Here is a 26,635-nt window from a genome sequence, read left to right on the forward strand (position 1 = left end):
GAGGTTTCCACATGTGAAGTCTGCTTCCAATCACCGTCCAGGAATGTGGAACTAATGTTGAATTACCACGTCGACCACAATACAGCCATTCCATTTAGTTCCCCACTAACATCTTCACTCCAGTGCCGCCCTCCGTTCCCGAGGAGGCATGTGTGGGGAATAATAATACGAGAGTCTGAAAGGGACTGGATGTTTTTCATTACGACTCAACGTGTGAATTATTATTGAATTGTATGGTTTATGAGCCCTCTTGGTCAGACTCGACAGCCCAAATCCATTTCTTCTTGGCATTATCCAGATTGTATCCAGATTGATTTCAGAATGTCTGAAAAGCAAAACAAATAAAACAACAACACATGAAATGCGATTTTTGCTAAATCGGATCCAAACCACATTTGGAGGCGGTTTGAAATTGGATTCTCGTTCTCTCTCTCTCTCTCTCTCTCTCTCTCTGTCTGTCTTAAAGATGTGATTTGAGAAACAAATCGGATTTGCCTGCAATCTGAAGGCTTTGATGTTGTGCCAAATGGATTGTCTAGTATGTAATTGAATAAAATGTTGCTTGATATTTAGTAGGGTAGTACACAACTGAGTGAATAACTTAGGACCACCCCCTAGTCGAGATCCTGGGGAAAGCCCCAGAGTTGTGATTGGAGGATCAAGAAAAGAGGGCGGGGTTTGAGATAGATCAATTGGATAGAATGCCATTTGATGAAGATCCAAAGGATGGTCTGTAAAAGGATAGAACGTCACAACATGAATCCGTTTTAAATCATATTGATTGATTACAAACCTAGATTTTGACAGATGGACCTGGAATCAATTGAGTTGTGTTTTTCTGGGTGCCCACGTCGCCTGCAGCTCTCTCCCAGCTGACGTTCAACCCAACAGGGGCCAGCCACCACGGAATGTCCTCAAAAACAACCTTTGAAGTAACTCTGAAAGGACGCATTTTGCGTTGTTTTGCTCTGTTTTGCTGTTGCATGTGAATCGCATCTGTGATGGCCGCATGATACACTGGAGCGCCCATAAAAAACACAATCCTCCCATTCATGATTTCAATTGGCGAGATTTCGCTCGAGGCCGATGGGTACGACGCCAGATGATCGGGTCCTGAGTTGAAAATAACCAGAAATGTCTTCTTTTTTTTAAACGGGATCCCTGTTGAATGGAACCCACTAATTTCCTAGACATAACCCACATTGTCCCAACAAACGAGCCCCAATCGATTGATGTATGCAGTGATTTGACGAGACGGAGAGATAATCAGGCTCAGGTTTCAGGAGCGCTGAACACCAGACTGACAGAGGCTCCACGTTTGTAACACGTCACAACATCAGAAAGCACTTTGTCCCACGGGTCCGTGAGAACAGTCCTTTACGCGTGAACTTTCCATTCAAGACCATTCTTCTCTCCCCCTGACCCACTTTTGATTTGGTGTGTCCCCCCTCTCTCTCAGGTCTTGGAATGGTGACTCCCATCAATGACATGTATGGGGTGGAATCCACCACTATGGTGAAGGGGGAGAAGCAGACGCGCTGTAAACTGGCCAGCCTCTACAGACTGGTGGACCTGTTCAGCTGGGCCCACTTCGCCAACTCCTACGTCACGGTAAGCGACCGGACTTGAATAGATTCAATTCAATTCAATTCAAACCTTTATTTATTTCTCGAAAAGGACAATTGAAGTCACCCTCATTTTCAATATCGTCGAGACTTACAGACATTTCAATGCATACATTCTTTACAATATAATAATAATAACTATCTATATAGCACTTTTCATACATGGGCCGCAGCCCAAAGTGTCCCACAGCAAATAGCATAAAATGAACATAGGCAAAAAATTATCATACAGTTGACAGAATAAAAACAATGCATAAAGTGCAGACATAAGAATAATATATGAAAGACAATAAAAGTAGTGCAACGTAGAACATTTAAGAATAGGCATAAAATAAGTACAATAAGTACAGTGTTGCTCGAAGGCATGTGAACCCCCCTGGAACAGCCAGTCCCCCAAACACACCACACATCAACCCTCACCGCATCACACACCCCCGATAAAGCATGTCATGACCGAAGGAAAACACAAACAGCCCACACGCCACTCACACCACCATGCACGGCCCATCTCCCCCGGTCCCGGCGACCTCGCCACCACGAGGAAACCAGCGAACCCCACCCCCAAACTCCACGGAGGAATGACAGGTCACGCGCCCCAGGACGCGTGTATCGCTTCCGCAACGGAATTCGGTTTCCTGGTTCCTCTGATTGGCCGCGACCCCCACGTGACCCGCCCCCCTATCCACCGCTCTGCCGCTGCCGCGCGCGGCAGAGAGCGGCCGCGGACTCGCTCGCTTCCTCAATTTATACGCATGGAAGTATTGACTGAATGAATGAATGAATGAAAACTTTATTGAACAGATTTCAGAATGGGTACAATACAGTACGGCTCAATACACACAATTGTTAAGGGGATGCAGACCAGAGAAAGACGTTTGTCTTGTTTACATCAGGGTCCCCCATTCTCAATTCATATAGAACGACGCAATATTTTATTTGTTTGTCATGACAAACCAATTACATAATCCAACATATGTGTAAAGGCACAACATATTCCAGTTAACGGTATATTTTTTTAATGATTTGTTACAGGCGTAGTCGTTCTATATGAATTGAAAATGGGGGACCCTGATGTAAACAAGACAAACGTCTTTCTCAGGTCTGCATCCCCTTAACAATTGTGTGTATTGAGCCGTACTGTATTGTACCCATTCTGCAATCTGTTAAATAAAGTTTTCATTCATTCATTCATTCAGTCAATACTTCCATGCGTATAAATTGAGGAAGCGAGCGAGTCCGCGGCCGCTCTCTGCCGCGCGCGGCATCGGCAGAGCGGTGGATAGGGGGGCGGGTCACGTGGGGGTCGCGGCCAATCAGAGGAACCAGGAAACCGAATTCCGTTGCGGAAGCGATACACGCCCCCAGGACCTGCAGCCACGCCAAAGGAGCAAAGCAGAAAGGCAGTGACTCCAAACACTCAAGCAGACAGACAGACACTATAGCGGTCAAATGAGAAGACATAATTAAGTGATTATGGATTTTTAAAAGGAATGGTGTGTAAAGATTATTAAATGGCTTAATTCAATTGAGGTGAAGAGGGCTGCCTTTTAATACACTCTGCCACGTAGACCCATCACATCCACACTGTGATTATTGTACTGTAAATTAGAGCTATTTTATCGCACTGCATTTATTCTGTCTGCATTGCATGTCTGCATTTTGCTGCTGTGAAGCACTTTGGGCTGCGATTCCTGTATGAAAGGTGCTCTACAAATTACGTTTATTATTATTATTATTATTATTATTATTATTACCATTTCACGCCTACTGGAATGAAAGTCTGCTTTGGCTAAAGGACCCAGTGCTTCCACTGATATGGCTGCTGGGCCCCAATGTTAAAAGAACCCTTTTGCCAGTTTCTGTTTAAGTTCTTTCAGGCAGCTAGTCACTGCTGTTATGACCCCTGTTGTTCATCAAGCCTGCTCACTGTTATGACCCCTGTTGTTCATCAAGCCTGCTCACTGTTATGACCCCTGTTGTTCATCAAGCCTGCTCACTGTTATGACCCCTGTTGTTCATCAAGCCTGCTCACTGTTATGACCCCTGTTGTTCATCAAGCCTGCTCACTGTTATGACCCCTGTTGTTCATCAAGCCTGCTCACTGTTATGACCCCTGTTGTTCATCAAGCCTGCTCACTGTTATGACCCCTGTTGTTCATCAAGCCTGCTCACTGTTATGACCCCTGTTGTTCATCAAGCCTGCTCACTGTTATGACCCCTGTTGTTCATCAAGCCTGCTCACTGATACTGCTGGCTTCCCTCGTAAAGCACATTATGATGTGTCCCTGAGGTTTTTCACCTAAAAGTGATTGTGCTTCTTCTTCTTTTTTTCTTCTTATTCTTCTTCATCTTCATTTTCTTCTACTACTTCTTTTTCTTCTTCTTCTTCTTAATTTTCTTCTTCTTTTCTTCTTCATCTTCTTTTTCTTCTTCCTTCTTATTTTCTTCTTTTTTCTTCTTCTTCTCCTTCTTTTCTTCTTCTGCTTCTTCTTCTGCTTCTTCTTCTTCTCCTCCTCCTCCTCCTCCTCCTCCTCCTTCTCCTCCTCCTCCTCCTCCTCCTCCTCCTCTCCTCCTCCTCCTCCTCCTCCTCCTCCTCCTCCTCCTTCTTCTTCTTCTCCTCCTCCTCCTCCTCCTTCTTTCTCCAGGGCCGGGTCAGCAAAGAGCAAGACCACATTCTCATCATCCCGAGAGGACTGTCATTCGCTGAGGCATCAGCATCAAATCTGGTATGAATCACAGGGAGATGATCTGGGCCCAGGCCCAAGAAGAAAGTGTGCTGGTAGTTAAGTGTTCATTCAGGGGTTCCTTGTGTTTGCGTAGCTACAGAGCGGACATAGATGAGTAACGATACACAGCACTCACCCGTTTCTCTTTATTTCATATCAAAGAGGAGCATTACTTTGGAATTCCTTTCTAAATCTTGGAGTATAAGCCCTCTCTGGCACTTCAACAGAACACATCCACGCTGTGTTTGTGTGTCTGTGTGCCAATGCTGCACCATGTGTGGCAAAGAGGTTTTGGCTGTTCTACCCCGGTCAGAGTAAAACAAAGCCGATGTTTCCAATCTGCTTCACCAAACGTTTACTCGAAAGGCCCAATCCGTGATCCAGACATAAACAACTGAGCAGCCCCACTGACACAAATGCTAAATAGGAATGGAGACGATTCAATCGCGTTGCATGAGCACTTGCTACAAGGACTGGCAGCAGACGATAGATTACACATCTTAAAGTGTATTTGCTGTATTATGGGCCATTTGTAATAGTGTTTGTTGGTAAGGTTTGGAGTAAAATGGGCCTATATTTTGGTTTATAGTGGGTTAAGAAAGTTTCAGAGACAGAGACAACTTTTCAAGAATGTGTGAAAATACTTCACAATTTAAATAATCAAAACAATCCAGTTTTTCTTCAAACCTTTCTGTTGCAGAGTCACTAGACTTTGGTGGTGTGTGTGTGTGTGCGTGTGTGTGTGTGTGTGTGTGTGTTTGTATTGCTATAGTGCAGGGGACACTGACCTGTTTACACACTCACGCAATGGGTACCAAAAACATTATGGGGACAAATTTGGGGGTTAGGGTTATGATTAGTTTAGGTGCGTACGCACGCGCGACCGACCTCCGCTGGCAGGTCTATCTTCCTACGGGACAGGGCCCACCACCCGTGACAGGGGTGCTGAGTTCGCTTTTTACGGGATGTCTGAAAGGCACGTCGGAGCAGGACGTGAATCAACTTTTTTGTTGCCTTTAGGCAATATCCCTGAAAGACGAGTTGATAATGAAAGAGCGCAGTATGTGAGTCATGAAGACCCAGCAAATGGAATCTTAGTGCCCCAAGGTTGTGTTTGTGATTGAGATGCGCTCGCCAGCCATGGACTAATCTATATAATACCTGGCTAAGAACCAGTGGGGGAAAGTAACTTAAGTATTTTTACTACAATACAATTTCAAGCTACTTGTACTTTATGGAAGTATTTTCATTTTAGGGAACTTTGTACTTTTACTCCGATACATTTATCTGAACCCATCAGTTACTAGTTACTTTGAAGAAAAGGATTTTGCATAGAAAACATAATATATACAAAATAAAATATTTATGAAGATTATATACTTTCACATTTGAAGCCTGTCAACTTCGAGAGGATGTAATCAGAGAAGCATAACTGGACCACATACCACTTTAACATAACCTATAGGTTAATGGTAGGGATGCTCGATATTGGCTTTTTTACCGATACCGATATACCGATATTGTCCAACTCTTAATTTCCGATACCGATATATGCAGGGTTTCCCCCCCCCAAAAAATGGAATAATAATAAAAAATACCGATATTTTCCGATATCACATTTTAATGCCGATATCGGCCGATAATATCGGTAGGCCGATAATATCGGACATCCCTATTAAATACCCTATTTTATTAGTTTGTTTGTTAATCTAGTTCTAGAGATAAAATTACCTTTGTGCTCCTGACAATCAATAAGAAGGTCTTATTCTACAGTTACTCTCGGAAAACTGGCGTGCTGATTATGTACATATTCATATTTACTAGGGCTGACCCCTATTAATCGATTAGTCGACTAATCGGTCGAAAGGAGCCGTAGTCGACTGGCCAACCTCTTAGTCGAATATAAGTAAAAAAAATAAAAAAAAATAAAAAGAAATATATATATATTTCTTTTTATCATTCTTTCCAAAAGAAAAGAGGCCTAGAAGCGTGGCTAACGCTAATGGCACGCATACCAGAGGCTAACTGCATACGAAAACAGGCACAGAGGCACTGAAAGAGGATTTCACCCATCTAATGAACACACTAGACTAGACAAATATCAAGATGTATCCATCAGTGCACCAATTGCATGCTTTTGCAGAGCACAAGACGCCTTCAGTCGACTCCTTCAGACATTAAGCACCCCCACAGCCCAAATGGAATTATGATTTTTATTTTATTTTATTTTTTAAGTCGACCAATAGTCGACTAATGGCAAATTTTGGCCAATCCTAGTCGACCATCCAAATCCTTAGTCGGGGACAGCCCTAATATTTACATACAGTTTTTGTCTTTCAATCACTTCTGATCAAATTTGCATTTTATAGTATTTCTTTTTCAGGTGAACTCTATATTTGTATAAACAAAAATTGTTGTGATTTTACAATATGGTACCAGCTGTAATGTATACATTTATTAAAGAAAGGCAAAAATACCGTATTTTTCATAACATTTCATATGAGCCAGTGAACCACCACTCCCCAAATCATGGTACAAGAGTTGTCAATATTGTAAATATAACAAGCTGAATGGTATAAATGCAGTGACATAAAGATGTTGTTTGAAACCTGATCTAAAGCTGAGATAAGGAAAATCTTCAACAAAATACATCGTTGTCAGACTGGTTGTGATACGGTTATGATACATTGGTATAATTACATCGTTGTCAGACTGGTTGTGATACGGTTATGATACCTGGTATAATTACGTCATTGTCAGACTGGTTGTGATACGGTTATGATACCTGGTATAATTACGTCATTGTCAGACTGGTTGTGATACGGTTATGATACCTGGTATAATTACATCGTTGTCAGACTGGTTGTGATACGGTTATGATACCTGGTATAATTACATCGTTGTCAGACTGGTTGTGATACGGTTATGATTAGGGATGCTCGATATTGGCTTTTTTACCGATACCGATATTGTCCAACTCTTAATTTCCGATACCGATATCAACCGATATCAACCGATACCGATATATGCAGGGTTTCCCCCCCCCCCCCCCCAAAAAATGGAATAATTTCAGGTAATTAACATTACATATCTCTTGTTGTGGAATTAACACAACATTATGCATACTTTTGACAATAAATAAAATCAGAATTTGTTCTTACTTGCTTGCCTGGGTAAATAAAGGTTATAGAAATGTAAAAAAAATAAAATAAAAAAAATTGAAAACCGATACCGATATTTTCCGATATCGGCCGATAATATCGGACATCCCTAGTTAATGGATATACAAACGTCATGTAGAATGTGTACTTTAATTTAGATACTTAAAGGGGAACTCCAACATTTTGGGAAATTATCTTATTTAACATCTTCCCTGGAGTTAGACAAGAAGATACATACCTTTTTTGTCTCTGTGCGTGCATTTTAGCTTTGGGAATAGACGCTCCGTTAGCATAGCTTAGCTTCATCACTGGAAGTGAGGCAGGACAGTAGCCTTACAGTGCCTTACAGTTAGGGATGCTCGATATTGGCTTTTTTACCGATACCGATATTCCGATATTGTCCAAGTCTTAATTTCCGATACCGATATCAACCGATATCAACCGATACCGATATATGCAGGGTTTCCCCGTCCAAAAAACTGAATAATTTCAGGTAACTAATAATTTCACTGGATATATATATAACAAATATTGTTATTGTTTTTTTTTGTTTTTAAACCGATACCGATATTTTCCGATATCACATTTTACTGCCGATATCGGCCGATAATATCGGTCGGCCGATAATATCGGACATCCCTACTTACAGTGTATTGCAAGGTCTGACATTGACCAAATTTGATATGCATGACCTTGGTGGGCTCTAGGTCAACTCCTGAAAAGGGGGTCAATGTCAGACCTTGCAATCAAAAGTTAGGGGGCGCACTGAAATTATGGCAAGGGTTATTAGCCCCCTAACTTTTGATTGCAAAGTCTGACATTGACCCCCTTTTCAGGAGTTGACCTAGAGCCCACCAAGGTCATGCATATCAAGTTTGGTCAATGTCAGACCTTGCAATACACTGTAAGGCACTGTAAGGCTACTGTCCTGCCTCACTTCCAGTGATGAAGCTAAGCTATGCTAACGGAGCGTCTATTCCCAAAGCTAAAATGCACGCACAGAGACAAAAAAGGTATGTATCTTCTTGTCTAACTCCAGGGAAGATGTTAAATAAGCTAATTTCCCAAAATGTTGGAGTTCCCCTTTAAGTACATTCAATAGCAAATACTTCTCTACTTTTACTTATGTAGCAGGGTGGATTATCCCTGCTTTATGGGAGTGGTTGTACACGGCCACCTGGTAGCGGGATGCAGTAGATTCTAATCTATCTGAACCCCCGTCTTTGGGCCCGGAATGTCGAACTGGAGGGCGGGCAGCAGGAGCGGATGGGGCCCAGGATTTACTAACCTGGGGGGTGGTACTCTGGTCCTCCTCGCCTTCCAGGGCGGTCAGCAGTAGCTCCCCACACACTCTCACTTCCCCCAGTACCTCCGTTAGCCCTCCCACACCTGGTGACTGTTAGTTGACTAAAGATATTGTGCTCCCCCAAAGCAGTACCCTTCCTTGACAACCTGTAGAGACCTTTAACCATGTGATACGAATAGGGTGGGAAGGGTTAAATAGTAATGCTGATAGTCATATATTTACCCGGTCAACAAAGGTTAGAACAAGGCTCAGTAATAGACACACACACCGTGCTCCCATCTACGTCTCCTTTATATAAGGCCGGGTCAAGTAGCAATTACAGATTATAACTTCATGTGGTTCATATGCAGTATAATCACAGTAGGCACCGGGTGCTCTCACTCGCAATACAGGGGACGCTATTCCCAAAATAGGCACCTAGTGCTCAGTACATTAATTCAAGAGCCCCGCTTTGAGTAGGGGAAGACCCAGGCACATATTAAGGAGTTCAATGGTGTTAGATCCTGATCAATCTGGCCAGTATCACGTCTTCTTGTGTTATCATCTCTCCATCCAATTCCTCTGCGTTGTGTACTTTTAATGGTCCTGACGTCTCATATACTGGCTGATATGATCCTTATCTCTCCCCGTTAGTGCGATCCGCAAACCATAATAATTCTCCACCTTCGTAAGAATTCGACACTTTGACACAGCGTAATACCTTACAAGGAGAAGCGTTGTTTATTGATATAAACAGAAGCCTCAGCTCAGATGTTAACAGATTGTATTGTCCTTGTAAGATCTATTCTAATGATCTTTCGGTGTGTTCAGTCTATCGTCCTCCTGCTATTCAATCCAATGGTGGTCAGGCCTGGTCTTTAGCCTAAACCCTCCTCGCGTTAGCCGAAGCTAATGATGATGTGGCATCCTTCCCCCCCCCCCCCCCTCTCCGTGATGAGAGGAGAGAGTGTCTTCTGTGTGATCTCAGTCCTAGTCGCTCTTGGTCTGCCTTACACACGGAAAACACTGTTCGACTTATAGATCTTCGTCATAGCAACGACGGCCCCCGCCCCTCTCCTGGTTGTCATGCGACACTGTCATGACAACTGCTAATAACCTTTCACACATTTCAAAACGCAGTTTCTACTGTTTCATTAAGGATGTCACCCCTCTCCCTCGCTCTGTGCCGCTATCAGCTTGTTCCAGATCGGAATGTCAACATTCGGCCCTGCTAAACATTCTGCTGGCTACTGCCTCTGAACCGCTTCTTCTATCACCGTCTTCTAAGCCAAGCACATTTCGACCTCACTGACCTGGCACCTTTAGATGCTATTCCTCCACCGTTCAACCCGTGATTATCATGGTATTACCCTCTTAAAGCTTGTCTCTCTACATCAGTTTATAAAACGAGACGTCCACTGCAGGGCTGCTGACTGAGCTGGCGCGCTCTAAACTGTTTGCTACCTTAAACACAGCTAAACTGTGGGTCTTGGGGGACCCTCCTGCTGTCGTCTATACAGCTAACGCAACGTGCTATAGGCACCACCTGTCTTCAGCGACGCTCGCCTTGTGGTGTACTCGGAGTCACTATAGCCGTTAGCAGCAAGCTAATATACCGCTTCAACTTCTAGGATAACACGTTATTTACTGAAGTTGGTTCTTCTTTCCGTTTCGCTTATTCACACACTTCTCTATCGCTTGTACTTCTAGGATAACCCGTTTCACTTATTCACACACTTCTCTATCGCTTGTACTTCTAGGATAACCCGTGTTATAGCAAAGTACTTGTTATCTCCCGTTGCTCTTCAACGGGGCTCTTCGAGAGCACACGTCCGCTCACGTTCGAGTTCACTGTCGAAGAGGACATCCTCCTGTTCCGCCCTCCAGGTAACTAGCTTCTCACTCGCTGCTCCTTTCTCCCTCGCTCCGCCTGCCACCACCGCCCCCTGCTGGCGACCGCAAACTGGTCCCACATGGGACACTCAAGGCAGGAAGAAAGATGATTCAATGTCACGTTAATGGTCCATATCGAAGCCGGAGGAAGAAGAGCACCTCGCATTATTAGTCGGGGCGAGATATCAAAGAGGAACACTGTTTATCACGTCTTAGTAACAGGTTAGGTCAGCACTTCTGAATAAATTGCAGAATATTCAGGATGCTACACTTAGAATTAGAATTTGAATGGAGGACTTTTACCAGAGTACTCATTTATTTATTTATCTGTAGTACTTTACAGTTTACAGTCTCTCTGTTTCACAATCCTCACAAAAAGTCAGTACTATTGTGGCTAAAGCTGTTTTTCTGTGACTAGTTTCCGTGCTGAGGTTACCTGTGGTCTCTCTCTCTCTCTGTCTCTCTCTGTCTCTCTCTGTCTCTCTCTCTTTCGTTCTCTCTCGTTCTGTCTCTCTTTCGTTCTCTCTCATTCTCTCTCTCTCTCTCTCTCGTAACTGCCATGCCCTTGTTAAACAATGTCTGTCTCCTGGTATTGTCTGTAGTTTTAATGGAGGCTCATCACAAGACCCCCCTCTCTCTGTTTCACAATCCTCACAAAAAGTCAGTACTATTGTGGCTAAAGCTGTTTTTCTGTGACTATATTTCCGTCCTGTGGTCTCTCTCTCTCTCTCTCTCTCTCTCTTTCTCTCTCTTTTGTTCTATCTCTCTCCTCTATCTCTCTCTCTTTCTCTAGGCCAGGGTTCATCTCCAGCTTGGCATTCACTCAGTACTCTGGTTGTTTGCCTTGGGTGAACCAATCTGACCAGTGTTTGGAAGATCACCGTTTGAAGCCGTATTCCTGTGGCATCACAGTCTAGGCTGTGTAGGCTGGAGAAGAATTATGGCAACATAATAATATTTTTGTGTCTGGATCCAGTGTAGTCCTCAAGTCTTATATGTGGCTCTGTGGTAGGCAGGGGAGGTTTTGTCTGTGATATCATAACACAGCAGCTGTTGAGTGAGCAAAAAAAAACATGTGTCTCTTTCTCTCTCTCATCCCTCCCCTTCATCTCCTTCCCTTCTCTCTCTTAAATTTGATCTCCATGGCCGTGCCTTCTCTTCCACAGTGTGCCATAGACTCCGTAGTTATGGGTTTGGGGGGTAGGAATGTACTCTTCCATTGAGCCACTGGCCCACGCGCATTGAATGAATTAAAGTCGGCATTCCCAGTGCCGGAAACTGAAGCGAGAGCAAGAATGAATCCTGAAGTTTGCATTTTGGACACACATAATCTGGCTTCGATTCATTCCACATGCAACGGACAGCGTCTCAAAGGCGCTACACACACACACACACGTTCCTCTCTTTTTTTTTGGCTGCAGTTGGACATTTTTGCTCTGGTTGAAAACCTACAGTGCGCTGTGCGTCTCTTTAGTGTTTTCATTAGAACTCTTACGGCTTGAAGCCACAGAAGGGGGACAGTTTAGGGAGGTGCGCAGGTCGTTAACCTCCAGCGGGAGGAAGTCGTCCAGAGCGGAGCGTGTGAGAGGTCGTGTCAGGGGCGGAGGCTCTGCCATCTGAGGACGGCTAGGGGCCTGGCTGTCTAGCTGGGCGGCCTGGATTTGTCTCGGCTCTCTCCTTTCTCTCTGGCTGTCTCGACGTCAGAGCTCCAAGGTGAGACAGAGGGCATCGACAGGAAGCTGGCTGCCTTTCAAAGGAAACTCTGTGCCGTGCTCTCTCACTCTCTCATTCTGTCTCGTTCTGTCTCTCTCTCTCTCGATCTCTCTCGTTCTGTCTCTCTCGTTTTGTCTCTGTCTCTCTCATTCTGTCTCTCTCTCTCGTTCTCTCTCTATCATTCTCTCTCTCTCATTCTGTCTCTCTCTCTCGTTCTATCTCTCGTTCTATCTCTCTCTCTCTCTCTCTCTCTGGCTGCCTTTCAAGAGGAAACTCTTTGCCGTGCGCTCTCACACTCCTGAGACGCTTGTCTTGTTTGCTCTCGCTCTCCTGCACCGAATCCGGTGAAATAATAGGATCATGTTCGTTCCTTGACGGAAACAAGACCGTCTCCAAAGCGTTGTTCGAGACGTCCTCGTGGTTCCCATAATACAGTTCCTCCTCTGGATTTGAGGGAGCATAAAGACATGTTCTCATGCTAGCAGAGTTCATCTGCCTCTGATACAGGGGTCACACTTTGATTTGTTGTTGTAATGAAAATATTACAACCACTGGATGTTCTGTATGAGAAAAGCCCTGCGGCAATCCTGATATTGTGACTAAATCCATTCTCATTTGAACCTAATCACCTAATCGTCATATGAAACAATGTTAGCATTTAAATAAATGTATTCCCTAGCTCATGTCCCCACCTAGTGTCCCTATGTTGGAAATCTTGTCTGTTGCCATCTTGGTCCTCTACTATATACACCAGTGGCAAAAAACGTTTTTATCTTGATCTGTGCTATCAATCACTGCACTGTAAATAATTATTAAACAGTGCAGATCCTTGGCGCCTGGCCACGGTCAATCTATCCTCCAAGCTTGAGCCAAAGTGAGTTGTAGTGGTTACAGACAGACAGACAGACAGACAGACAGACAGACAGACAGACAGACAGACAGACAGACAGACAATCATGTACATTGACACGCATGATTACAATGCCCCTTTTGGGAGTGGGTGTAAAGCAGGGGTGTCACAGAGGGCCACATCAGCATTATGGTTGCCCTCAAAGGGCCAAAGACCGTATAAATGTTAATGTAATGTCAAATAAATGTAGCTACTAATTTACATATTGTTAAACATGTTTCTGTATTTATTACTTATTCAAGTTATACATATTGCATATGCATTTGCATAGATGTAAAAATATATGTTAGCTTATGTTATTTTAACAAATACATTTTGTTTATCAGAACCCCATATTACTCCATCCATCAATGATCAAACCATTCAAGTAAATAACAACGAAGAATATCATCAAATACAAGCTATGACATTAAGTTTGTTCAAACCTTTTTGTCACAGTCAAGAGGGGCAGAACTAACAACTGTGAGCTGCAAAGAACACGTGGGACAGATGTAGCAGATGTTACAAAAACAAATGGCTGCACACAACCTTGCAGAGGCCATACATCCAACTAATGGAAGATTGTTTAATTAACTTTAATTAACAGATTGCAGAATGGGTACAGTACAGTTCAATACACACAATTGTTAAGGGGTTGCAGACCAGAGAAAGACTTTCGACTTGTTTACATCAGGGTCCCCCATTTTCAATTCGTAATGAAATTGTTATTATGTGTCTGCATGAACACACAACTGTAACTGTACTAAAAAATAACAAAATAAGGGTTGTCTCAGTTCACAACTATATTGGTCAAGTTTTGGGTGGGACTTGTTTGCGTCCCTACAGCTTCTTATTCAATTGAGCGAGATGCTCGGTTATGTCACACAGCCAGTTTGCATCTGACAGTTCAGACAATATTTCTTCAATCCTCCTGGATCTTTTTTGTATTTTGGGCTGTAAAATCGTCAAAGAATGTCTGAGGAGTAAGTGCTTTTGACTTTTTTCCTTTGTTACTTCATCAATACCTCAGATGTTCAACATACATGTATGTGTAAGAATGTGTAATAACTAAGGCTGTCAAAGTTAAAGCTTTATTAACGCATTAACCCACAATTCTTTTAACGCCGCTATTTCTTAACCCAAGATTAATGTTTAAAAAAAATTATTTATTTTATTTTATTTACCAGAGCTCTTGGGGGCCATATCAAATGACGTGGCGGGCCACATTTGGCCCGCGGGCCATGAGTTTGACAGCTATGGTGTAAAGATAGAAAGATGTTGGCCTGGATACAAAATCATGAAAAGTGCTCAGCTCATCATAACTACCTACCTCCTACTATAGTCTACCCATATAACTCTGGATGATAGCATATAGTGCTGTATATACCTTACTGTATAATTATATATATATATATATATATATCCATATATGTCTGAATACACCTGCATTATGATCCTTCTATATACCTACTTACTTATACACCTGCACATAACCCATATAACTCTGTATCATAGCATGTACAATAATGCTGTATATACAGTGTATATATATATATATATATATATTAGGGATGCTCGATATTGGCTTTTTTACCGATACCGATATTCCGATATTGTCCAACTCTTAATTTCCGATACCGATATCAACCGATAACAACCAATACCGATATATGCAGGGTTTCCCCCCCCCAAAAACTGAATAATTTCAGGTAACTAATAATGTCACTGGATATATATATAACAAATATTGTTATTGTTTTTATTTTTTTTTAAACCGATACCGATATTTTCCGATAACACATTTTACTGCCGATATCGGCCGATAATATCGGTCGGCCGATAATATCGGACATCCCTAATATATATATATATAATATACATATACACATCTGTGCACATCTGTACATACCTGCGTATAATACCCTTTTTACATATCTGTAGATATTATCTGTACATATCCCTTACCTACTCTTACTAGTTACGCCGCTGGCCAGTATGACTTACTACCATAGTGTCTTTATACCTGTATCACACCGGGACGTGTGGGTTTTGTGCGAGAACAGCGCGCGTGGCCGTCCACACCGAGTCCGACTTCAGAGCGAGCAAAAGCGCACGGAGGAAGGCACATTTACATTGGAACAGCTGTAAATGCCTAGTCTATATGCGAAGTCGGTCCCCGTTTGAAGATTTATTAAAGATTTCCAGTTCCAGTGTTCTATTGTCCATTTTGCATGTATAACCAGTTATTATCTAATTAATTAGAATGTTAGAATTAATTTTAAAATGATGAAATCAGTGTGACTGTACTCCTGAAAAGGTACAGTATGGTTTATTTGCACGCGCGGCCGGTGTGAACAGCGACGGCCGTTAACATGGGAGCAAAAGTGAATTGCTGATCGCCCGCCCACCTCACGCCCATGTCACGTGTTCGGTGGGTTTGGGCTGTCACTGTACATATTAATACTCTGTGCATACATCTGATTAGCACTATTACTCAGTAGTACTAATTTATATATTATACCCAGTTTAATCACCTGTACATTGGATATTACTATACTGCACTTTACTGTTACATTTGCACTCTGGTTGGATGCCAAACTTATTTTCGTTGTGCTGTACTTTTGCTGTATAATGACAATACATTTTATTCTAATCTAATCTAATCAATGGCCAACCAGCTCTCGGCATTGCTACCAGCTTGGCTGGTCGTTCATACTAATAATAATAATTAATTTAATTTAACACAATTGGCAGTATTAGGGGGTGGGGAGCTGGTGGGTGGGGATCGGACGTTGTGGACAGCGACTCCTACAGGTCGGTTGGTGCGCCTGCGCAGCAGAATCAGGAAGCAACGGGGGCGGCGTGACCCTCCCACGCAGACCCTCGCCGCTGAGAGATCGCGCTGTGCAAGTGAAAAGATGCGACGGCTGCCTCCTCGTGTACCGGAGGGGACACGTGATGCAAGGCTTCGTCCACATTGCAGCCGGCTTGTGGGAGGCATGGCCTAACAACGTTCGAGACAGGGGAGGGTAGAATTGGACAATACGAAATTGCGGATGGGAAAAAAACAAAAAATGGGGAGAAAAAGTAGATCAAAAACAAAAAAAATCTTCCTTGATCAAATTAACACTTTCAGTGCCAGCAGGGGGCGCACGATTTAGTGCTTGCGTGCCACCACCCACTTCAATGATAGCGCTCTCATATTTGTGAACGTATAAACTACATCTTAAATTATGGCTATGTGGGCGCCCCAGTGGCGAACCACATAGCGCGCTCAGCCGCGACACGGCCGACCCGGGTTCGATTCCCGGACCCGTCGTTATTTGCAGAATGTCTTCACCCCACTCTGTCTCCCATTCCTCCTCTGTCTCTCACTACTGGACTGCCCAGTAGAAATAAAGCGATAAAACGCCAAAAAATAAATCTTTAAAAAAAATTATGGCTATGTGTCTAATCTGGCCGTCGCTTATTAATGACTTGTTTGCAGTCAACATTGTCGAAACGGATTGTTTTTTAATTGGTTCATTTCCGTTTTATACCATTTTGAAAAACGGTATTTTCCCAATGGAGCTCAGAGAGAGTTTGCAGCACTAACGTGAGGCTAGATTGATGAAATGTGAATTCAAAAATCGCTAATAATAATTAAAAAAAAATAGATCTATCATCGTTGGCACTGAACGGTCGGCATGAACAAACGAGATATCTCGTCGTTGGCACTGAAAGTGTTAAGACAGAGAGAAATCTCAGATCAGTTTTAATATTATGCCTCTGAGGGCAAAGGTTGAGCTTTGAAGCCTACTAAGCTTATTTTAGACCAGTGCCAAGACCATCATGTGCCTTCAGGGAGATCGTCTTCACATTAAGAGGTTTCAAGGTCAAAGGAGAAGATGGCTGATTGGTTTCATGCAGAGGAGCCCCAGGGAATCCTGGGATATCATGTTCCGTTTCCAAACGGCTCAACAAGTCCTCAGTCTGTCTTAGAGCCCAGCTGCACTCCGGCGTGCATTGTGGTATTTTTTATGTTCTCACACACACACTACCACCCGCGTTTCACATTTCAAACTCTCCTCGACGCTCCTTGTGGCATTTCTTAATTTTAGAACAGCTATGTGCGCAATAAGGACTTCTGAGCTTTTTGGATTTGATTGGCGGGTGCAGGGTGCATAGCCTGAAGGACAAGGGCCTTTGAAGGACAGTGGGAAGGTGGGTTGATACTGTACACAACAGATGATGACGAGTTAGTGTTCCATCCTCTCACTCATCGTGTGTGTGCGTGTGCGTGTGCATGTGTGTGCACAGGCAGAGATAGAAGGGTATAGTTAGTTACGCCCCAACTTTCCTCTAAGGGATCAATAGATGATCAATAGTGCGCCAGCATTTCATCCATCTCTGCCTCACGCTCCCATATGGCAGTCAGAGGGGTCAACATGAGCCTTTTCACCCTGAATTAACAGACCAGTAGACTCTGCTGTCTCCACCTCTGACCTCCGGCTTTAACCCTCTCACTACCACACTCCAAGGTGAGTCCACTCCACTCTGGCAGTCAAAGAGCTGACATACAAAAGAAAAAAGGTCTACATTAAACATAAATGACACAGCGGTCACCATTTCAAAGGGAGTTTATTTACTTTGAGACAGAATAGCCAAACAAATGCACTAGCCATCAATATCTTATGCCAAATTATTAGGGCATATTACAAAGAAACAACTTCTGTTCTGTAAACTGTATTTATCAATGAAGTCAGAGTCCTCGTCTGCACCTTCCGAGTCTGAATGCAGTCAATGCTCGAGTCCAAGTCCGAGTCATCGGTGCTCAAGTCCAAGTCGAGTCATGAGTCCTGAAAATCAGTCCAGGACTCGGACTCGATGGATATGTCACCGTCCGTTAGGCAAGCCGTTGTTTCTGTAAACACGTGATCACCTCCGGTTCCACTTTAATAACAAACCAATGGACAGCAATACGTGTTATCTCCATTTTGTGATGGATCAATGTAGGCAGGCCCGCTCTCGAGTCTTGCGCTCTCATTGGCTGTTGGACTCCTAGTTCCAGATATTTAGCAACTCGACATATTGGCGAGTTGCTCGGATCGCATTTTTTCACAATTAGCACGTAGCGATCGAGCTCCAACGTGAGCGTGTCGAGCGAACACTGAGTTGTCTCTTCAAAAGACTGTTGGCGAGCGCAGATGAGGGCTATAATCATTACATTTACATTTAGTAATTTAGCTGACGCTTTTATCCAAAGCGACTTACAAGTTCTGTACGACAAGTCATCAGGAAGGGTACAACTCTATCAGCTGAGTAACAATGTTCATCAATCATGTAGTCTGAACTTAGCATTAGTCGTCGTTGTCCCTCCACTCTGCCTTCACCTTATCCTGGTATTGACAGAACAAACAGTCCCCCTTGGGGGCAAAGCAACAGGAAAATAAAATACCATTCAAATATTATTCAAAATCACTATAATATTAATTTAAAGTGGTATGATAGCGAGATCTGCACTCCCAATAAAAGAAACCACGACTCTTAGAGGAGCGCCATTATGAACATGAAGTCAAAAAGAGAAGACAATTAGCTGAAGACAGAATTAGCCCAGGAAACACATGCTCAACATGCCAGCGCAAATGTCATTAAAAAATTGGGACTTTCAGTCACCAAAGGAAGTGTTCCTCTTCTCCATTAGCTATGTTCAACCTGACTGGGGCTAGCCATGGTCTAGCATGGTATGGAATGGTTGGGTTTGTGTCTCCATTAGCTATGTTCAACCTGACTGGGGCTAGCCATGGTCTAGCATGGTATGGAATGGTTGGGTTTGTGTCTCCATTAGCTATGTTCAGCCTGACTGGGGCTAGCCATGGTCTAGCATGGTATGGTATGGTTGGGTTTGTGTCTCCATTAGCTATGTTCAGCCTGGCTGGGGCTAACCATGGTCTAGCATGGTATGGAATGGTTGTATTTGTGTCTCCATTAGCTATGTGTTCAGACTGGCTGGGGCTAGCCATGGTCTAGCATGGTATGGAATGGTTGTATTTGTGTCTCCATTAGCTATGTGTTCAGACTGGCTGGGGCTAGCCATGGTCTAGCATGGTATGGAATGGTTGTATTTGTGTCTCCATTAGCTATGTGTTCAGACTGGCTGGGGCTAGCCATGGTCTAGCATGGTATGGAATGGTTGTATTTGTGTCTCCATTAGCTATGTGTTCAGACTGGCTGGGGCTAGCCATGGTCTAGCATGGTATGGTATGGTTGGGTTTGTGTCTCCAATGCATTTCTTGTAAACTCCGGTAGCTGGGCAACCTTTCTAAATTCACACCACCAACTGTGGTACACAAACCAAACCATGATGATACACAATGACAACAGGTCCAGCTGGCTTTGGCCAGGTTTGACCAGGTTCTAAAGACAATGGAGACACGCTCACTGTGTGCCAGACAGGCCACAGCACGGCTAAACCCTGGCCAGTGGAGACAAGGTATAACTTGTGGATTAATCTTCTAATGTGTGTTATAATGCATGTCAAGACTGAAGCAGGCCATGAAAGCTATGCTAGCGATAGCTGCACTCCCAATAAAAGAAATAAGGCCTGGACCTGGATATCTCTCATATTATATTCGGTGAAAACAGACCAATAGATGACCTTTAGTCTCATGATGCGATCTGGATCTTGCAAGCCCCCCCTCTTCCCCCGAACACGTAGCCTGAGCTCGTGAGATCCGGATGACATTGACCACTGGATCGCATCACAAGGATAGATTGGTCCAAGATTCACAAGCCGGGCTGTAATGTCTGAAGGAATGTAATTAGTGTTTTGGATGAGGACTGGTTGTACTCTCATCACTGTTGACAGGCCAGCTGGCCACACCCAGCCATGTCTTAAGTAACCTCTGCATCATCTATCATCCCTTTTTGTCATCCTTCCATCTCTCTATCTATCTCTCTATCTCCGTGTGTCTCTCTATCCCCATACCTCCAAGACTTATAGGGTAATAATCGAATAACTGCTAACTTGTCTTGTTGAGGCGGTCCCTGTGAGAAGGTCACGGCCCTTCAGAGTTGGATGTGATTCCTGGTAACGTTCCATTTCATTTCCTGGAGGAGGAGGTTTAACGAGGGAGGGAATCGTTGATAATGTGATTTCAAGACGTGCCGCCCGTCGATCCGAGTTGTGTTTATTTTCCGCATCCGTCGATGTCGGATAGTTATCGAACGCCTTGTCTTGTCTGTCGCTCTGCTTTCTGTCTGTTTAATGTCACGTGTCTGCTCGCCTTTGCTGTCCATTTCCAATTTACCTATCTCAAACCCCCGCCCTCTTTTCTTGATCCTCCAATCGCAACTGTTTCTTCAGCAAGGATGCTTTTTTGTATGGTAAAGGTGGTGGGAGCACCGTAGCCAAACTGATCATTTCTAGTTGCAAACAGCGCTCCAGGGATCCAGTTTTTCTCTTGTAACGCTTTATGTGGGAGAACGGAAGGCACAGCTTTTTGCCTTCGTAGGGCAGTATAGGCTACAGTGGCTCAGGAGGTAGAGCAGTCGTCTGGTAATCTGGATGTTCTCGGTTCAACTCCCGCTCCTCCCGGGCAGCGTGTCGAAGTGTCCTTGAGCAAGACACTTAACCCTTAATTGCTCCCGATGAGCAGGTCGGCACCTTGCATGGTTGCCTCCGCTGTCAGTGTGTGAATGTGTAACATGTGTGGAACAAATTGTAAAGCGCTTTGTATAAAAGTACTATATAAATGCAGCCATTTACCATTTATGTAAAGATATATCAAACTTAATTTTGATATCATACTAGGTTAGTTTGTACCTGGTGCAGCTTTAAGACACACTACCCTATGATTTTAAACAATCAACAGGTGTAAATAAATGGTAAATAAATGGCTTTTTATCCAAAGCGCTCAACAATTTGTTCATCACATTTGACCCATTCATTCACACACCGATGGCAGAGACAACCATGCAAGGTGCCAACCTGCTCATCGGGAGCAGTTAGGGGTTAAGTGTCTTGCTCAAGGACACTTCGACACGCTGCCCGGGAGGAGCGGGAATCGAACCGGGAACCTCCGGATTACCGGACGACTGCTCTACCTACCGAGCCACTGTGATTGGAGGATCAAATAAAGAGGGCGGGGTTTGAGGTAAATTATCCTTCTCTTCCTCCTCCTCCCATTCGCCGGTCTCATCCTCTCTCTCTCTCTCTCTCCCCCCAGGTGAAGGTGAACATCCTCGGGGCCGTGATCGACCAGGGCTCCACCAACCTGCGGGTGGACCCCTGTGGCTTCAGCCCCCACGCTGCCATCTACTCCATGCGGCCAGATGTGCGCTGCGTCATCCACGTGCACACTCCTGCCATGGCCGCGGTGAGTAAGCACTGTAGCTCCTCCCCCTGACAGTTTTCCTTTTTTTTTAAAGGTGCTATAGACTGTGGTGGAAGAAGTACACTTATATATTATATTATATAATATAATTATAATATAATATAGTTATATATCCGGATCACACCATCATCACCTTCATCACCCCCCACACTGACCACTTGCCTGGAGGAGACTAAGGCGTGGATGAACCACAGGTTTCTCCAGGTCAACAGCTCCAAAACACAAGCCATGCTGATCGGTACCCCACACCAGGTCCGGTCAACCACCATCACCACCATCTCCTTCTCCGGTCAGGACATTCCCCTTTCCACCCTTGTCACCAACTTGGGCGTGAAAATGGACCCCCACCTCACATATGATACACACATCAAACACCTCTGCAAGACCTCTTTCTTTCACCTCCGTAACATCACCAAACTCCGCCCCTCACTCACCCTGGCAGACTCGGAGAAACTCGTCCACGCTTTTGTTTCCTCCAGGCTGGACTATTGCAATGCACTCCTCATCGGGATTCCTAGCAAAAGCATTAAAAAACTGCAAACCATTCAGAATGTCGCTGCTAGGATCCTGATGAGGGTGCGCAAATATGATCACATCACCCCCACCCTCAGATCCCTTCACTGGCTCCCCGTGGAACACAGAATTGAGTTCAAGGTGTCCCTCCTCACTCACCAGTGCGTACACGGTGGTGCCCCTGCCTATCTCAAGGAACTCCTCACCCCCCAGTCCTCCTCACGTTCCCTCCGCTCCGGCACAGCCTACCTCCTCAAAGCCCCCAGGACTAAGCTGCACTCCATGGGTGATCGCGCCTTCTGCTCCGCCGCACCCAGACTGTGGAATGCTCTCCCCATCCACTTGCGAGCACCACAATCCGTCGAGGTTTTTAAAAGGGGCCTAAAAACATTTCTTTTTAACAAGGCTTTTGCCTGAATTTTCTTTTACTTTTATTTTTTTTACTTCTATTCATTTTACTATTATTTTTATTTTATTTTATTTGACTCTTAGGTTCTTCCAATTTACTGGTTGTTAGTCTTTTTAATTGTTTTTATTAATTTTAAATTGTTTTATTCATTTAACTTTTGTATTTGTCTCCTGTAAGCGCTCTGAGATTCTCGCGAATGTGGAGCGCGGTACAAATCGAATCCATTATTATTATTATTATTATTATTATTATTATTACACTGTTCTTTCACTTAAAGCCCAACCTCCAGGTTAAACCCTACTGATCAATTATGGGTAGTTTACATCATTGGTATATAATTTCATTATTTATTTTTTTCCATTCGACACCGGAAATGACACTCTGAAAGAGTTAAAAATGTCCACGCACGAATAACATGCACGCGCGAATCAAAAAAGCTTATCAAACGCCGACGTCACAACAGGACAACAGGTGCATATTAATGAGCTGAATCTAAAAGCTTATCAGACGCTAGCACCTAGCACGGCCGTGACGTCACTTCAGGAAACGTATGCCTTATGTCCGTCCGGGTCGCGTGTACCGGTTCCGCAACAGTAAGTGACTTCCGGGTAGGCCTGATTGGCCCCGACAGGCACGTGACGCGGCAAACTCAGGACGCGCAACGAGGCTGCTGAGAGCTGTCGCGCGGAAATAGGCTGTCTATTGCCATTCTCTAACACAAACTCTAACCTTAACCAGCTCCTTAACAGCGCCTAAACTTAACCGTTCTAACCTTAACCAACTCCGAAACAATGCCTAACCTTAACCTTAACCTTAACCATGCCTAACCTTAACCATAGAAAGAATATTGCCATTCTCTAACACAAACTCTAACCTTAACCAGCTCATTAACAGCGCCTAAACTTAACCGTTCTAACCTTAACCAACTCCGAAACAATGCCTAACCTTAACCTTAACCATGCCTAACCTTAACCGGCGAAAGAATACACGTTAAAAAAAAATCACGTTAAAAAAAAAAAATTCGATGGGATTCGAACTCGTCAACAACGGACCGCAGGATCGCAGGACCGCTGCTCTGCGAGGTGAGCTAAAGCGCTGAATGAGAGTCATAGCGGATTTGGACGGTTACATCATTCCGCAAGCTCTGCCGCGCGGCAGAGAAAGTTGCGCGTCACGTGCCTGTCGGGGCCAATCAGGCCTACCCCGGAAGTCACTTACTGTTGCGGAACAGCTACACGCGTCCGGGTCATAGTACTAGATCAATGGTGGCTCACTCGGTGCATCACAGTTAGCCTATATCTCCGCCGTCCCTGCTACACTCACTGACGTTAGCCTATAGCCCGCCGTCCCTGCGGGTGGTTCTCTCCTCTTTGTGTGCCCCCGTCCCCGCGGAGGAGCTTGTGGACTCGACAACAGCGGCGGCCGCAGGGCGCCGGAGCCCGCAGCGCTAGTTAGCTCATAGCTATCGTGTAACACTAGCCTTTACGTGCTCGAGCACCCTACGGCTGCCGCCGCCGTCGCGTCCATGGGCCCCCCGGCAGGGCACCCGTGGGGACGGGGTGTACAGAGAGGAGAGAACCATTTTGGGTCGGCCGTTCATGCCGGCCAGCGAGCCGGATGTCGGGATATGTTGTTAGCACAATAGCTACCAAGCTAAGCTATGTTATCTACTAACGTTATAAACACAATATGTGTACAACGACACAATGATTTACATTATTACAAATATGGTAACGTGGTTGTGGCTTTTACAAATAGTGGTTAGCTTTAGAGATGGATGGATGGCTATAATCACGGAGCAATAGTGAGGTGAAACAGATACATTTTCATTCGGCTAGTAGTAGCAACATATATCTATGGTAGCAAGGCTCTCTGCCTGCCACTAGCTGTGTGACTCTCAGCGCCCCCTGGTGAGCCCCCTGGTGCCCTGCACCTGTTGTGACGATCATTTCAATTACACACGCACGTTATGAACCATTGATTAAAATATGCACGTGCGTGGTGATTGTGTTGGGCAGACAAAATGTTTGATAAAAACGCTAAAACTGGGTCAATTTCAATACTTTTTTCCCCTTCTTCATGAAAGCCACTGTTGACCTAGTCCACATTGTTTATTGAACAAAAATACAATGTGGAGGTTGACCTTTAAGTAAAATTAGAAATACCCAGATAAATTAGTACTCTGGTAAAAGTAAAAGTCCTCCATTCAAATTCTACTTAAGTAAAAGTAGAGACGTATTTGCTATTGAATGTACTTTGACGGGCATCAAAATGTGAACGTATATCATCTTCATACATTTTACATTTTGTATATATTGTGTTATCAAAGCAAAATCCTTTTCTTCAAAGTAACTAGTACCTGATGGGTTCAGGTAAATGTAGTGGAGTAAAAAGTACAATATGTCCTTTGAAATGTAGTGGAGTAAAAGTATAAAGTTCCCTAAAATGAAAATACTCACGTAAAGTAAATAGCTCGAATTTGTACTTAAGTACAGTACAGTACTGAGTAAAAACACAGAGCTCTTAGAAAGGTGTGGAATAAAAGTATTGCTTTCCCCCCCAAAAAAGGTATTGATTAATGCATTTATCATAAAGGTCCATCACATGCAGGCATGTATCCCCACCCTACTACTACTAAGATTATGTAGACTAATCTTTTTTTTTATATATATATAATACATCCACAGAGCTTTTAAAGCTTTTTTTCTAGTGTGTTCTAGAATGTTATCTATATAGCACCTTTAAATTAGTGATGTGGATTTCAGAGAGCGTTTAACCTCTTAAGCCCTAGCCACATTTTCAGAAGATTCGCCTAAAGTACATACATTACATAAATGGAGGATTGCTCCACTTCTACAAGCACCATTTGCATGTTATTGGTATCTAGGGACATCTATGGACCTCAGGGAATGTATTCCCAGTGTCAGAAATATTGTGTCTCTTACTATGCTTGAGTAAATTGTAATGAACCAAAGGAGAATATAAATTATTATTCTATTTTTCTTTTTTCCCTCTTTGACGCTGAATAACACCATGCTATCATTGTCCAGACATGAAGAATTGCCACTGAGCTCATTCAGCACCTTCTTGAGATCAAGTGTACAAATAATCTAAGCAAATTAATAAAGGGCAGATGATTTACAGGGGGTTTTGTAGATACAGTATTGAATTTTGAAATCCGGACATGAAATATGAATATAGAATATAGAATATCAGGCCTATACATGACCTTATTATGGCCATGTCATACATCTATGGATTGTGCCAAATCCCCTCTTTCCAATGGCGGAGTTAAATCTGGATTTAGTATCACCAGGCGCCCGTTACAGGGCAGCAAAGACCGTGAATGAAATCTACTGTAAGTACAGTTACTTTTGTATAATGTCCATAGCTCCGCCATTTTTCACCAGATTGCAATGCATTTCTTTTGTAGACGTTCACAGAAAGGTAAAGAAACAAACTATGTTCTATTTTATGGCAATAACGTTCAGGTTTGTTTGTATAATGATATAATCACGAAAATAACGTTCAAAAGTTATTTTCATGTCAGCCCCTCCAGCTTAGACAGGGGCTGGTGTGAGCTGGGTAGTGTAGTTTTATGATATTTTAATGTCCATCAAAAGCCCTGGGTCTCCTCTTTCTTAGGACTACAACGGTTTCATGACAGTTTCCTTTATTCTAATCTAAGTCTAATTCATCCGGTTTCCAATCCAATGCACTGATTTCTATGAACTCATATTTCGCTAATAACACTTAAAATCATTGGTAAACAAACGTAGTGCTGAAAATATACACTTTGACTGCTGTTTTGATAGGGTTAGGGTCTTTACTATTGGCTACATTTGAAAAAGAAATGCAACATTAATTAATACAGACTATTAATCTATTTATGACGTGAAATAAATCTCTGCTTAAGGGGTTATGGACCAGAGAAACAGGAAAAGAGTAATTATCTTGAAATAGACACAATAACTGTCTGTGCGTGAGACACTGTACAGAGCTCTGATGCAATTAACTCATTAGAGAATGAACAGGCCAGTCGTCGC

General features: G+C 43.6%; 1 protein-coding gene across 5 annotated transcripts in view; it reads left to right on the plus strand.

Annotated features, from left to right (window-relative positions):
* The window catches only part of add3a (adducin 3 (gamma) a), a 239,165-nt gene that overhangs the window by 170,766 nt on the left and 41,764 nt on the right, over nt 1-26,635 (plus strand). For all 5 annotated transcript variants that reach the window (XM_084318972.1, XM_084318971.1, XM_084318970.1 and 2 more), the window contains exons 4-6: nt 1,460-1,611; nt 4,271-4,351; nt 21,500-21,649. In XM_084318972.1, the coding sequence (XP_084175098.1) occupies nt 1,460-1,611; nt 4,271-4,351; nt 21,500-21,649 (383 nt within the window). The remainder of the gene's footprint in view (nt 1-1,459; nt 1,612-4,270; nt 4,352-21,499; nt 21,650-26,635) is intronic.

The sequence above is a fragment of the Notolepis coatsorum genome (assembly GCF_963971535.1).
Source record: "Notolepis coatsorum genome assembly, chromosome: 7".
NCBI classification, from domain to species: domain Eukaryota; kingdom Metazoa; phylum Chordata; class Actinopteri; order Aulopiformes; family Paralepididae; genus Notolepis; species Notolepis coatsorum.